Genomic DNA, 15,647 nt, shown 5'->3' with positions numbered 1-15,647 from the left:
TCACTCAAGACATGATCCACTTGTATATCACCACATACATGCTTGAATCACATACAGATAACCAAAAATTTTATGTTTATTGGTTTGTGGAAAAGAAAGTAAAACAAGTAAATGAGCAAATATACAAGATGTGAAGTAAATATCATATATTAACAACACAAGCGTTCGTACAAACTGTTTACAAACAATAGGACAGGAGACTTTAGGGCATCAAACCTAACATCGAGGGCATTCCTCAACTAGGACAAAACACATGTCATCGATGATTAAAACTGTATTGATTGTATTTTTCCAGGTTATATAGTTATCGCCGTCAAATTTGTCGGTGGCAAGCATATTAAATGTAGCAGAAATATTGAATATTGTCGAAACATACAACTTATTTTATATTAGTTAAACAAGCATGACCCAGTTTGAAAAACCAATCAATTTAGCAAAATAATTTAATGCACCCTATGTGATTTCTGTTTTGCAATGATGCTTCAATGGGGCAGGGTAAAACCATCGTAGGGTGATCATTTACACCTTCATTAAATTGATGTTATCTCAATCAATAGTTACACCAGAATAACTCTTGTTCATATAATTATTAGTCATTGTAGTTTACTCCATAAAATTGTTAACTAACTTAACATTTTTCTTATAAGTGTAATCCCTCATTTTATATTCTTGAGTTCCGCCCAAATGAGCCAACCGTAGAAAAAATCGATTGGAGCAAAAATTAAGAAAACCTTATCCATTAATGAGTTTGAGTAACAAATCATGCAAATGTCATCAATAGGGGGACACAAGCTGGAAGATCTCATTGAAGAGAACCTTGAATGGAAGCGGGATTATCCCAATTTCCATTTTTCAGAAAGAACAATTTATGCATTTACATAAATTACAACATGGTCATAAAAAAAAATACTTAGGGTTTTGAACCCTTACCTTTGAAGACAAAACTTCAAGATTCCCTCGAACTGACAACAGACACTACCACAATGGCGACCTTGGTATTCTCAGGTAGAGAACCCAGGAGTGGTGGGCTCTGACTATTTTGGAATAGTGAGGGAATGATTTTAGAGAAGATATGAAGGAAAGAAATTTTTCACAACATTACAGAGAGAACTATTTTCTCTGTTCAATGACGTATATTTTTTTTACTTCCTTTATTGCAGTATGATGAAGGAGACTCCCTCCTATCAAATGCCCATAAAACATCAACCACCCACTTGCATGGGTGGAGAGAAAATAAAAGAAAGAGTTGTAACTCCCTCCTTAATTCAAATAAATTAATTTTAATATATAAATAATAGAATTAATTTATATAAATCAAATATTTAATATATATATATAAATATGATAACTAACTTATCATAATATATATATTAAACTATAAGTTATATCATTGTAACCTATAGTTTAAATATTGTATAATATACAATATAACCTATAGTTTATTTTCTCCCTCATATGACATTTAATATAAATCACATTTATATTTAATTTAACAATTATGAATGCAACTTGTATAATTAATATTTAAATCTTATTCAAATATTTATTTTCTCTTTCAAATGTTATAATGTATCAAATACATTCTAATAATTATATCGTATATAATTAAAATAACTTAATTATATCATATATAATTAAATCCCTCAATTAATATAAACAATTCAAATTAATCTAGAAAATGATTCTCGTTTAATCCTATTGAGCTACCAAGGGGACCTCATGGACCTGTAGTTTGAAGCTCCAACGGTACATGAATAATTAATCAAACTCTTTAATTAAATTATCCACCATCCATTAACTGTCAGGCACTCCACTAAAGACCGACAGCTGCACTCTTCGTTCTACAGATATATTTCTGTGTCCGTTAGATATAATCAATCAATACTACAATAAAGACTCTAAAGACTCTGAACATGTGTTAGATGACATGTACTCTAGTGGCTATATTGATAGCTCTATTGATGGGACAGTGGTTTTGTGCTTTCATATTACTCTTGTTTGTTGTTGGCTTTGTTTGTCTCTATTGTCATGTTTATTTTTTCTAATGTTGATTGTTTTTAAGCCAAACAAAAATGGGAGAACAAGTTTGGTTCAACGCCTTTCTGATGGTTTGTGGTTTTGTGTGCGTTGCTCTAATATGGCTGGTTTGCTTCCCTTGTCGTGCCTTGATGATTGGTTTGTTTTGCCTTAAAAATACTCAAAGGGGGGAGATTGTAACTGCCGTGTGATTTATTCATTATTATAAGACTACAGTATGGTTGCCTGATTTTATTATAGGTAAAACTCAAGCAACATGTTAAAGACATTGTTATTGACATTGTTACATATTTGCCAGTAGATTCTACAGAATATCTTTTTTATATTTATCTGCATGATTTGTAAATTTCCATATTTGCCTTCCTTATGTTCCTATAGAGAATATTTATTTACTCCTAAAATATATTCTCAAAACTAACCTTATTTATATTGCACTCTTGTTTATTTTTAAGGTTGGTCGCCTTATTAGAAAAATGCATATTGAGAGTTTTGAGTTTAGGGTTCGTCTAAGCCTTAACCTCCATGTATTGTCATTGAAAATTTTTGTATCCGCCATTGAGATTTTAAGTTCGGCAGCCATTGTAGAACTAGGGAGCCATTTGATTTAATATGTATTTAGGGGGAGCCCGAGTATGTTGAAGATGATGAAAAATATATTTAGGGAGAGCCTAATGTAGGATTGTATCAACAACGGCAGAAGCACAAGGATCATCTAAATACTCGAATTCACTAATTTTGGCAAAATATAAATCATGCTTTTGCAGAAAAAGTGAGCTTCAAAACATATCTCTTCTTCAAAGCTCCTTCACCAGCTGCAAACTTCTCCAAATCTCTTGGTGCTCTAGATTGAGTTGTGGGACTCAAAACAAGCTTGAATCAAGGGATGAAGGAGAAAAACTCACTACAGCAACCTTGTTGAAGAACCTTTCTTCAAAATGAGTTTACTCTAAAATTCTCTATTGATTGCATGCCCGATTTTCACTCCAATCTCTTCATTATATTATAGATCAACATGCAAAAAGAAAAGTTGCATGAGTTGCAGCTCATGCTTGGAGAAGACAAGGCCAAGATATTGCTTCATGTGTGAGCTACTTAGGTGATAGATAATGGAAAAATCCTTTTTTCCATTTTGTGTGTTTTTGGTTTAGTTTCCTTTTTCAATTTTATCTAAAAAAATCAAAATTTGATTTTAAATCTATTTTGATTTAAAAATAAATTTTTTAATTAATTTCATAAATTAATTATTAAATAAAACTTAATTAATTTAATATCAAATATTAAATTAATTTTAACACATATCCATCTTTATATATTTAAATCATATTTAAATATATAAATTCTCCTATTCCGTTTAATTCTAAAATTAAACATATAATTCCTAATTCCCTTAATTCAAATTTGAACGATTCAATTAACTTATCACGCTATTCTAGAATAGTCCGTTACGAGCTAGTATGGGGATCTCGCGGACCTAAAGATCATGGGCTCCAACGATCCGAGATTTATTGGCTAAACTCATTAGACCAAATTAAAATTCATTCGTTAACTAATAGGTCATTCCACTAAAGTTCATAGTTGCACTCCTCTCACTATAGATATATTATGTCCACATGATTTAACCATAATCAGCAAGTCGACCCTCCACGGGTTGTTCGTAATAACGGTTGGGTCAAATATTTGTTTTACCCTAGAGATTACGTCTTATTTCTCAAGTCCCTACTGATCCTCTAATGAACAACTGGTTTGTGATCCAATCACTAAACCAAACTCTCCCAGCCCAATGAGAGGGTGAGACCTCTTGTTCAAGATCTAGATTCAGTACTTGAGAGAACAACCTTTCTCTTATCCCTAAATCGGGTAGGTGTGAACTCCGTCTTGCACCCTATGTTCCCAGTTATCTATCCGGTCTTACCCCCTGAAATGGAAATTTTATTGAGCCGGCGCTGTTGAGTCAACCCTCAACTATGCAAATCTAAAGGCAATCCCGAATAAACAAAAGTTCATAGTTAGCTTAAGATTAAGATCGAGTTACCTAGGTCATCTAGATGAAATAGTCAATCTTAAATAGAAAACAACGTTATAAAGTAAGAGTGACTTATTTCTTAGTCCTGATCTTATGCAAACTCATTGCATATGACGCCCTCACTCCTCATGTCATAACATGTACGAATTAGGATCACATCGTATGTAGCACTTTATAACTCTTTTAACAACTACAGAGTAGGCCGCATCCATTGGTATTACCATAATAAGGTACCCAACCTTATTCATGTACCATAGATCATTTTGACTACTTACTCGAACCTGATCCGCTCTTCTGTCTCCACATAAAGTTCAAGTAGTCATACAATAGCCATGGGTCTTAGTTTATTGGATTTAGACTTTCATACAATTTATGAGATCAATAACAAGTATATTGATAATAGAAAATGTTTATTATTTTACAAACTGTGAGTTTTTAAGACATAAAACCCAACACTTAAATATGATGAATGTGAGAGGATCTCACTCTTAGAAGGAGCTTAAGAATGTTGTATTGAGGGAATCTCATACAAAGCTTGAAGAAGTATTATTGTGGAAGTTAGGGGAGCTCAAACTTAGAGGGTGCCTAAGTTGAAATTAAAGAGGAAGTTATACGTGAGTCACTGAAAAGAGAGTCTATCAGATAAGTATATTTGTTGTAATTGCTAAACTCTTTATAGTGAAGTTTCATTCCACCGAACACACTGTCCCCTAGGACGTAGGTGTTTTTACACCGTACTAGGTGACCAATTTCTGTATCGTTATTTTTCTATTTGCTTTTATGTTGCCCACTTATCATACATATTGTTTGGGACATCGTGTTTGACATTGTATTATGAGTCAGATTCACCTAATTTTTCATCAAGTATTTCACTAATCTATATACAATATTCAACAATATACATAGATGTATGTATGTGTATACATTGTTTACAACATACATTTGTCGGAGTCGGTTAGAGGAGAATTTGAAATTTAATAGACGAGCCTGCCGTTTTTACAGTGAAACATTCTGTTTTGGGAACCAAATGCAGGTTTAATTCAAGAGGGGTGAAATATGGGTTGGGCCTTTTCTCAAGAACTGGGCCGGGCTTGACCTCCAGACTCACCCAATGAGCCTCGAATGGGTCAAACCGTCACCTGTTGGGCCCAGCCCACTTAGCCCTTCTCTTATCCCCTAGCCCAGCCCTTTAGCTTTCTCCGTCCCGATTGGTATTATTGTTTTTTATTTCTTTTTTGGAGAAACGAATTGGGAGCCCTAATTTCCCATTGCCATTGATCTGCAGCACTGTATCTCTGAAGCTCACTCACCTCCATTTCTGGACGAGATTGAAGCTTCTTCAGCCATTATCATCGGTAATCCACCAATCCTCACGGCGCACTTCAAACCACCACGTTCCCTGCCTTAGCGCCAATTTCTCATCTCATAGCGTAAGTTTTCATATTTTTGTGCTTTCTGCAACTCTGTTATTCCATTAGTGTTTCGATATATTGGTCTTCGATAAAGTCTTTTTTTGATGTTTTGTTTGAAGTCGACGTTGGGAAAGATCAGTTGTTTGAGTGGACTATTTGATTTATCACACTATAGGTTAACTGTCTTGGTTGAGAAACATAGCATTACTCGGTTTCGGTTTGCTTGTTGTGCTATGATTAGCTTTGATTTGTAATCGTCTAATTCTTCGAATCTGGTAGTGTAGAAACAAGGGTTCTGCTATGAATTTGACCATGTGTTTTCTTCGTATAGGAATGCGGACTTATGAGTTCGTTATAAACAGTAATATTTGCCTTATTATGCCTGTGAGCTGACGACTAAGTTCTATAAATTTATATAGATAGCTTAAAATGGGGCTTATTAAAGAGTGTGAAGGTTGATGTCAAAATTTTTGTAGTGAAGTTTCTCTCGTCATTTTTTCTGGATAATCTGTATTGAAAATTTTACTTGTATCTGAAGGCCTAAATGAAAACTAATTACTTGTTCTCTTGATTCCCCACGGCACTCCTTTGAATAAAAGATAAAACCTACCTAGAGTCGCATGTTCGATTTTTTGGTAAGCTTGATGAAGAAAAGCCTCAAGTCGGGGGATTGGGGACCCGGGGTGAGCATGGACTTTGAGGGGGGGTGGAAAAAAAGGAGAAAGAAATACTTGTCTTCTTGACTGGCATCTAGTCTATAGTTCATTGTTCTCGATAGGTGTTAATAATGTCAATTAGTTTGTTGACTTAGTTTTGCTTTTTTATCCAGGCCACTGAATTGCCCTTCTGAAAGCCAAAAATGGGTTTGAACTAAATAGCTTGCTACCTCAAGGGGGAAGTTAATTTGGCAACTTGAGAAATGCACTTAGTTTTAAGAATAAGGCATCTCCTACCCAATGTGTTTGCAAACACCATTCGCTCTCCTGCAGTTGCCCTCAATCCTCTCAACATAAATGGATTACATAGAAATTATGCTCAACCTGCTCGGATAGAGGATGAAGAGGAAGAGTTGGAAATTGACCAGAGAAGGCTTCCAGCTGATTACGATCCTGCTAATTTTGATCCAACACAGCATCGTAGTCCTCCAACTGATCGTGTTTTTAGGCTTGTAGATGAAATATCTGGACTTACATTAGTTGAAGTTGCTGAATTATCTTCCATTTTGAGGAAAAAGTTAGGAATGACAGACATGCCAGTTGTTGGAGTTATGAAACCAGGAGCTGCCGGATTGGCTGGAATGGCAATGAAAGCATCATCATCAGCAACTGCTAAGGAGGAGAAGAAGGCAGAAAAGACTGTTTATGAGCTGAAACTAGAGTCGTACGAAGCGTCTGCAAAGATTAAAATTATCAAGGAAGTAAGAAGTTTCACTGATTTAGGTCTCAAAGAGGCAAAGGATTTAGTGGAGAAAACCCCGTCGGTGTTGAAGAAGGGACTATCAAAGGAAGAGGGTGAAAAAATAATTGAAAAGATGAAGGCACTTGGTGCAAAAGTGATCTTGGAATGAATGTATGCTTTCGGTCATCCCATCCACTGTCTCTCATGTTATTTTGTTCTTGCTTCGTTAGACTTGATGCTTTTTATAATAATATCTTGCAATTTTCATGTCTTGATTTTCTCGCTAAATAGCATCACAACAACCATCTCCAAACGAATGGAAGAGGAGAAACATCTTCTGTCCCTTCCCATGCCTCAATAGTCAAACAAACCAACTTATACATGTATTGCTGCTTTTCCTTTTTTTCATGTATTGTTTACGGGCAATTTGTAGAACTCAAGAGCCTCGGCCAGTTGATGAATCCAACTTAATTTTGAAAATTTTGAATTAGACTGTGTTTTGCTAGGCTTTTTCTTTAAATTTTGTTAACAAGGAGAGAGGAGGGTAGTAGTTTTTTTCTTTTAATTTATTCATTCATTTATTTTATTATTAAAATCGATTCAATTTGCAATTCAACTAGGTTTCAAATCAATTTTTATTTTCGGAGAAATTCTCTGAAAATATAAAGAGTATTTTCTAAAAGATGTTGGAAAGAATTTAATAAATAAACAAGATTTAAATCCCATCTCAGTTTAATCTTCATATAGCATTTGCCGTCAAGGCCTGCAGCTACAAGCCAAATTTGGAACATTTTAAACTTTTACTTTTATGTTCAATGAGTTCTAGATATGAAGTTTAAAAGATTAATTTGTTTAAGATATAAATTTTATATTTAATATATTTCTGAGTATTTTTAATCTAATGGATATGTAAATTGCCCATTTTAAAACAATATCAAATAGGTCTAATACTTACTAGACAAAATTGAAACTAAAAGGTCAATTGGACAAAAAATTAAGAACCACTCGTCTGATTGTTCAAAATTGAAATAGCAAGAAACCATTAGATACGCTATAAAGTTCCTGGATCAAAATAGCAAATGACCTAATACAATCTAAATCTCACAAATTATTTTTACGGGCCGATGGCAACCTTAACACTGATAGGCTTTCATTCAAAGAATAATCTACTCTACCATATCATCACTCTTAAACGTAGGTATAAAGTAAAAGGGCATCATCTGGAACAAGACAGCAGTCGTTGATTGAGAACAATACTTGAAGGTATTCAGAGGCGTTTCATTATTATTGAAAGTTATAGGATACATGTTAATCTACTTCAGGCGACGACTTGAATTTGCTTATTTTACAACCACATCAAGCCTCTGCATTAAGGAAAAAAACATCATATTTTGTGGTGTCCCAACCAAGTCTAAAAGATTTCAGGGGACGAAGGAGAACCAGGAAGAGTTTACTAGCATCGTCAATGTCAATGCCTGAAATGCCTCACATTGGTGAAGACGAGAGACACACCGTACTTGTTGCAGCAGTCAATAGCATCAGGATCTCGGATGCTGCCCCCAGGCTCTGCAATAATACCTACTCCACTCTGGCATGCTTCTTCCACTGCATCATTCCAAGCTGCCAACCAAAGTTGCACAAACGTAAGAACAAAATTGACTACTAAGAGATCGTAACCGTTACTGTATGCCACATATTAGCAGATTTGGAGGTGCAACATTAGAAAACTATAAAACCAATAATTTGATTCCTAGAAATTACCAAATGGGAAGAATGCATCACTAGCCAAAGCAGCTCCTTTGACCTCATCCCCTGCTTTCCTCAAGGCTATCCGCAAACTCTCGAGACGATTTGGTTGCCCGCTTCCCATACCCAACATACAATTATTCTGCCAAAAAAAAAAAAGAGAGCATCAGAGATAGCCCAACAGAAACGAAACATGTCAAGAAAAAAATCAGAGTTAGAATATACAACCTTTGCTATCACAATGGCATTGCTCTTAACATGCTTGACGCATAGCCATGCAAACTCCGCATCCCGAAGTTCACTTTCTTGAGGAGCCTTTCCAGAAACTACGTTAAATTTTATATCTTGTGGAACCAAGTCGTCAGCATCCTGTGCTAACCACCCCCCACCAACTTGCCTGAGGGATAGTTTTCCTTTCTCATTTCTGCTCGCCTCGAGAATTCGCAGTGTCTTAGATTTCCCACGCAAGATCTCAAGCCCTTTCTCTGTGTACTTGGGTGCAACAACAATCTCGTAAAACATCCGAGTTTCACCATCTGTAGGGCTTCTGAACTCCCGAAGTTCCCTTGCAAGAACCTAAATGCAGTAAAAGTAAAGCAATGGATTTATTAAGCTTCTTCGTTCATCTAATTTAGCTAATAGCAACCAAACATCATTACATAACAGAAGCACAAATATTCTTGGTAAACGAAAAATTGGTTTGATGTTCCATGACATTGCTTCGCTGTTTTGGAAGCTGGAGGTTTTGGTCTGGCAAGCGCAGCTACTTGGAATCAATTACTCCAAAAGTTAACATAGAATTATCATTAGAATTAACATAGATTCAAGTCCAGTCAATGTCTTATCGAACTCGGGTCTTGATAGAGGATTAATTCCTTCGATCAAGGCAGAATACTGGTCCTCAAAACATGTTTTAAGAAAAGGAAACATACCAACCTCGTCAACTTCTACGTTGAAGGCAACAATGCCACCAAATGCACTAACGGGATCAGCCTTCACAGCCAGCCTATATGCTTCCAGAATATCATCACGTGAAGCTGCACCACATGGATTTGTGTGCTTCACAATTACACAGGTAGGATTCCTAAACTCTGATACGCAGTTCCAAGCTGCATCGGCATCCAAGTAGTTATTATATGACATCTCCTGCACAAAACAAAAGTTTTTAAGAAAAATGAAACTCACCGGTAAAGAGAATGAAAACTAACGTGGCAGATTCAGATAATCTTAAGTCAAATAAAAAATTTCACATATCGAAGGCTAAAAGGATGTAATATCGTAAATCTCTGTGCATACTTAGGCGAAGCCTTACTTCTTGGATAGTATTGATGCATTTCCATGATCATCATGGAAAGCAGACAACACAAAAGACTACAAAATGAAATTGGAACTCTTTTACAGTTTACGCATGCCTTCCTGAATTTAGAAATAATGATCAAAGAGTATTTTAAGTACAATTCACAAGTACACTTTTACCTATTACTCGCATATAACAATTTACTTCTCACTGTCGGCCATTAGAAAAATGATTAGATAACTTGGTCTGGTCCATTTTATCTAAAAACTTACTTGGGAAAGCGATCAAGAACAATAAATCATCCACAATGCAACAACCAACTTCCAACAAAATTGTTATCACGATATTAGTAAATTCCAAACATCTCCACGTTCTCATCAGGGCAAGGCTTACTGTTATTGTTTCAGAAACTTTGAAGGCACAAACATAATAGATATAATTAATCCTTTGTACCATGGATCCGTGTTAATATACAAAAATAACTGCAGAAAGGCAACAATTGACAAGTGTGTATTTCTCATAGCTTCAACCCACAAATGAATTGATGAAGAGGGCACTTGCTCACCTTTCCATGGTGTTGGACTGCTGTAGCAATACCACCAGCATTGACCTCCGAAAGACTCTTGTCAACATAAAAGGCAGCCTTCTGATGAGGATTTTCCCCGTAGCGAAGAGAACTTTTGAGGGAAAGAGGCACGGTAAAGCTGGGAGGGAATTTATCTACCAACAAACACAGAAGACCATTTAACCTAAAATTCCACAAGATTAACAAAATAATTTTCTATCTTTTATCAAGAATAATAATAAAAATACATACATACATACATATATAAAGCCTAATAGAAGCAACTTTTTTTTTCCTCTACATAGTTTTGACAAGTGCATGCATCTTTATCTTGGACCACATGACAAGATAAGAGCACATAGTAAACATGATTGCACCAATACTAGCAATTATGCACTTGGAATAGATGAAACGCGGAATTTACCTCCAACAGTCTGCTTCCACAGCCATTCTGAGACTGCAGAATCATAAGAAGCCACATGTTGAAATGCCTTCCAAGCAAGCTTTCTGCGAAATTGTTGGTCATCCTTGCTTCCTTTCAAAAATTCAAGCAGTGCAGGATAGTCTTCACTATCTACGACCACCAAAACATCCTTGTGATTCTGCATGTGCATGTTCATCCACATATCAATACAACACACTACACATTAAACTAAAAACACTACAAAATTTTACATCACGAAATGAAAGTTATCTAAACTAAAAATCCAAGTATGATATGCACCTTGACATTAGAGAATGGTCTTTAGCAATTATGCTGATTTTTTTTCTTAAACAATTCATAAGTCCTCAAACCCACTTATACACACCACAATTAATCTCGTAACCCAACATTTTGTTGTTAAAAAACTGCATATGATTTTATTATTTTAGGTGCGTGGCCACCATGGATTTGAACTCGTTCCTCAAAATTCCTTTTATTTTCTTCACACATTCCAATGCCACTAGGCCTAAAATGGCTTTGAGCTAGTTCCTTAATTTCACTACCATATTTGTAAGAGAAATGAAAAACCTAGTACTATTTGACAAATCAATAACAGTTCTCATATTTCTATCTGACTTCCATATGAAATCAGGAAGAAGCTAATATAAATCCCAAGATCAACTTTGCAAATAATTTACCCACAATTTACCCAACCCACACAGTTCTACACTTTCCTTACCTTTGCAGCAGCTCTGATCATAGCCGGGCCACCAATATCAATGTTCTCAATTCCATCTTCAAAGTTAATTTCTTGAGATGACGTGACTTTTTCATAAAAGGGATACAAGTTTACCACAACAACATCAAATGTGCCTGCGGAGAAACTCTTTCAGAAAACAGGAGGCAAAACTTTGCAGCAACTAAGACCACGCATTGCAGTTGAAATGCAGTTAAAACTTGGGACCCACATAAAGAATTCCAGAGATTGGCCGCAAAGATACAATACATGAATAAAACACAAGCATAAACCTCACCAATTCCATGTTTCTTCAAGGCGTCCATATGATGCCTTTGGTCTCTTCTAGCAAGAATGCCCCCATGTATAGAAGGATGCAAAGTTTTTACACGGCCATCAAGCTGCCACCACAAAGTAAATTTTATCATTAACAAATACAAAATGGTCAGATAAGTCTCCACCTAATTTTCTGTAAACTTCATACACGAATAAAAATAAAAAGCCAAACAAAACAAAATTATTCAACAAATGTATAAGATAAGCAAGAACGGGAGCATTTGATTATGTAACAATATACTGCATCTGCTTCTAACTTTATACAATAGTGCTTCAAGAATCTATGCAGAGGAAATTACTGCCAATATTTCATTCTTTAAAATAAGTTTTTGGAATCTAAAAAAAATGGTGAACTGAGCACAGCAATGCTTTTCAGGAAGCTACAGGAAGCTTGTTCCATTCAGAATCTGAATAAACAAGAGAAAAGGCAACATACCATTTCAGGAAAACATGTAAGCTCCTCCACCTTAGTAACTCGAACCCCAGAAGTTTCCAATGTAGATGCTGTTCCCCCAGTTGAAACAATTGTATAGCTGCAAGTTCATAAGATACATGGTATAAGCTATGTTTTCAATGTTTTAATGCCCAAGGCACAATGTAGAGAAGGTACAAAAAAATACAACATATGTGTCATAACTTAGAACTCGCCAAAAAAAATAGTTTTATAAAAATCCATGTTAGTGGTTTCAAGAAGAGATGATCAATCTTCAAGTAAGGAACTTAAACAAAATTGCATAATAAGTCTAGAAGAGTTCACCCCAATTCTTGAAGCCCATTTCCTAGAAATGCAAGATCTTTCTTGTCTGACAATGATATCAGAGCTAGTTTCTTTCCTGAAATTGAACATAATAGCAAACAACTGTCAAATTGATACACCCAACTCGCTACAAAAAGATCCTCTACTTAAAAAAAAGATCAAAGAAAGAACTTCCTATGGGACCATTGCGATACAAAAACATTTCTAGTTGAGTCAAGTTACACCATAAAACAAAAGAAACTGAAACCTAAGCTCCAAATGAAAAAATAAAAAATAAAAAATAAATCTTCAGAGTTCATTAATGAAGGTGGCTTTCACTTTTGTAGAGATTAACAACTCAGCTAGCTCCCTGGTAGAAACAACCAAAATTTCCCTCCATGTCTTTTATCCACTAAAGTGCATCTCTCAAACATACTAGCAACATACATACAAAATTTAAAGCCTTCTAAATAAAATGCAATGTTCAATATTAAAGGACAAGAGAATACTACCAGAAGCAGATGGTATGGTGATCTTTGAAGAAAAAGTGATGGTTTCACCATCAGCCATGGCTTTGAGAGTAGAGCACCGCCGTCTTAGCACGGAATGATGGAGAGGGACACTTGTGAATATAGACTGTTACAAAAAGAAAGAGTAAAAAACCCAGAATATGGGATTGTTGCTACGTGCTTCCAAAAATTAAAGAAAATAAAATAGAAAAATTGGTGAATAGCACATTACAAGAAGAGGTGAAGGATTGGCTTCCTTAAGAAACAGCCGAGCACGGGGTTCTCCAAATGAAATAGCAGTGATAGGTGTGGCAGGAGAATGAGCAGCAACAGACCTAAACATCACTGTCACTTCTTCGCTTTTGTTGCTTGCTTTCTTGATGCCAACTGTTTTCTTCCGTCAGCCTGTCAAGCTGCTGGTGTCAGAAACATTCTCTCCGATACAATATTACTAATACGCGGGCAAAGAGTATGAGGAGTTTATAATATTATTTATAAAACTCACAAATTACAAGACTCTCCTCTTGCATAAATAAGAGTGGTGTAGACTAAGAATCTTGAAGAATTCTCATCAAGGAGAAAGATTAACAAATATAACACGAGTAACAAAATACAAAACTATCCTGTTTTAGACAAACTTAACAACTAAGCGTGATGCTTCCTTTGTCTACTTTACACTGACTTGGACATATCAAGAAAATCCACATTGGTAAGATGTGGATTGGCATTTGTACACAACAAAAAAAACGCATTTCCTATTATATCAACCTAAAAAATAATACCAATATTATGGGACTCATTTTTGCCTTCAATACATAACCACTGTGGAATTTATCATCAAAATCCTCTCCAATTTAAACCTTGACCAATGAACCGTTAAATCTCAGTACGTTCCAATAAATTCAACAATAATTGATACAAGCCACCTGGCCAACTTATCCTACAACCAGCAGTTCATATAAAAATAGACAAACACAGAAAACAGAGAAAAGATGATGCTTACTTGACACTTATCCAGTACACTTAGAAATAACAAAATAACTGATATGGCACATGGATTGAGGTCCAGAAAGAAAACCCGATAAACAAAAAAGAGGGGGTGGTAGGGTATATCCTTTGACTTCAAATAGAACAGAAATGAACATATTAAGAAATAAGCAAGAAAAATAGTAAAAACAAGTTGAGTTGGAGAGGTACAGCATCACTGAAGAATTAGTAGAGTACTTCATTGTTGTTGTTTCTCAGTTTAGAGCTCGCAAATTTGCATCGCTCTTAGGTAGATTTTTCAGAGTCGTTCCAGAACACCCACAAACAGAGTTAAAGAAAAGAGTTTTAAAGTCAAATTAGAACGTCATCAATGACCTCCATGATGTTGAATCCTTACCCTTATTTGAACAAAAAGTAAATAAATAAATCAACAAACCAAACCGCACATACAAAGAACCGCCCAACGAAGAAAACAAGAACCCCATGTACGAAAATGAGACATGGGAGTCGAAGATAAGCAATCAAAAAGTACCTATAACTTAGAGCTGTGTTGAACGAAACCTGAAAGTTGAAACTGTTGGAAGGAGAGTGATATGCGTGCCACTTTCAATGAGGCGGGGCCGCAGAATTAGGGTTATGGCAGCCAAATTATCAGTAGTATGTACAAAAATGGTGTTTTATTTAAGCAGATGATAAATTTGCCATTACACGCTTTTCAAAGAAAGTGGCGGAAAAAAAAAACTCCCGTACCCCCTCTTTATATAAGTCAGGTTTACTAAGTTAGTCCATTTAAATACGTTATCAGATGGGTTGTTAATAATATTTCGTGAATTATAAATAATAATTTTAAAAAAACAAATCTTATGATTGCAGCAATTTCATTACGAAATAATAAATATGGTCCAGTTCAATTCACAAGGTTTAATTCTCTGAAATGGTCTAAAAGAATCACCCCTTGAAGTTGATTTTGACACGCTTGAAATTGTCGAGCGAGTTCTCTTTTGTTGAAATTTGAGTTCTCATCGAAGACATTTTTTTGTAAAGGAATATATTAATATATATTTTTTGTTCAAAATAAAGTTATTCCCTCTATTATGATTAGGGATGTGCATGATTCGATTTGGTCGATTTTAAGCAAAACTAGTGACCATATCGAACTAATCGAAAAATTCTTGGTTTCCATCTTTTGAACCGAACCACTCCAACTTCAGTTAAAACCTTCTAATTCCAACCTAAAAATCCAATCCATCAGTCCAAATCAAACGATAAAATGTTGAATTGAAGGAAGAAGGTTAAGGAAAAATGTTTGAAGATTTTTACCTTTTTTATGTAGCGTGAAGCTGCTCTATGGAACTAGGAACAAGATGAAGCAATGGGGAGTGAATTGAAGAAGGAAGGAGACTGACGGTGGTGATTGGCATTTGCTTTGAGCTTCAGATGG

General features: G+C 35.3%; 2 protein-coding genes across 8 annotated transcripts; one reads left to right on the top strand and one right to left on the bottom strand.

Moving 5' to 3' along the window:
• Window positions 1-5,251: 5,251 nt before the first annotated feature.
• On the top strand, window positions 5,252-7,137 carry LOC120069296 (ribosomal protein L7/L12 domain-containing protein). Its single transcript, XM_039021009.2, has 2 exons — window positions 5,252-5,490; window positions 6,302-7,137. The coding sequence occupies exon 2, from the start codon at window positions 6,392-6,394 to the stop codon at window positions 7,037-7,039; it is 648 nt and encodes a 215-aa protein (XP_038876937.1). The 5' UTR covers window positions 5,252-5,490; window positions 6,302-6,391; the 3' UTR covers window positions 7,040-7,137.
• A 954-nt stretch (window positions 7,138-8,091) lies between these two features.
• On the bottom strand, window positions 8,092-14,993 carry LOC120069323 (AICARFT/IMPCHase bienzyme family protein). Of its 7 annotated transcripts, none has more exons than XM_039021058.2 (13): window positions 14,739-14,993; window positions 13,452-13,624; window positions 13,223-13,346; window positions 12,732-12,807; window positions 12,411-12,507; window positions 11,937-12,039; window positions 11,642-11,775; window positions 10,903-11,080; window positions 10,479-10,633; window positions 9,553-9,762; window positions 8,845-9,192; window positions 8,632-8,758; window positions 8,092-8,490 (listed from the first exon to the last, which is right to left on the bottom strand). In XM_039021058.2, exons 2-13 carry the CDS (start codon window positions 13,560-13,562, stop codon window positions 8,339-8,341), a joined length of 1,815 nt encoding a protein of 604 aa, XP_038876986.2. In that variant the 5' UTR covers window positions 13,563-13,624; window positions 14,739-14,993; the 3' UTR covers window positions 8,092-8,338. The 7 variants fall into 7 exon arrangements, with proteins under 7 accessions (XP_038876986.2, XP_090172286.1, XP_090172287.1 ...); XM_090316160.1 differs by having other exon boundaries at window positions 14,768-14,937; XM_090316161.1 differs by having other exon boundaries at window positions 14,657-14,747.
• Window positions 14,994-15,647: the final 654 nt, after the last annotated feature.

Source organism: Benincasa hispida, chromosome 8 (assembly GCF_027475165.1).
Source record: "Benincasa hispida cultivar pf3 chromosome 8, pf3_genome.v1.1, whole genome shotgun sequence".
Classification (NCBI taxonomy): Eukaryota; Viridiplantae; Streptophyta; class Magnoliopsida; order Cucurbitales; family Cucurbitaceae; genus Benincasa; species Benincasa hispida.
This window is presented reverse-complemented; position numbering and strand designations above follow the sequence as displayed.

What these genes read in the sequence shown, in the direction of transcription:
- LOC120069296 (XM_039021009.2), top strand. Translation starts at nt 6,392, where the DNA reads ATGCACTTAGTTTTAAGAATAAGGCATCTCCTACCCAATGTGTTTGCA.
- LOC120069323 (XM_039021058.2), bottom strand. Translation starts at nt 13,562, where the DNA reads ATGTTTAGGTCTGTTGCTGCTCATTCTCCTGCCACACCTATCACTGCT. An exon ending in CTTGAAGAAACATGGAATTG is followed by an intron (nt 11,776 to 11,936) that starts GTGAGGTTTATG and finishes GTTTCTCCGCAG; the next exon opens with GCACATTTGATGTTGTTGTG. An exon ending in GTGGAAGCAGACTGTTGGAG is followed by an intron (nt 10,634 to 10,902) that starts GTAAATTCCGCG and finishes GTTTGTTGGTAG; the next exon opens with ATAAATTCCCTCCCAGCTTT.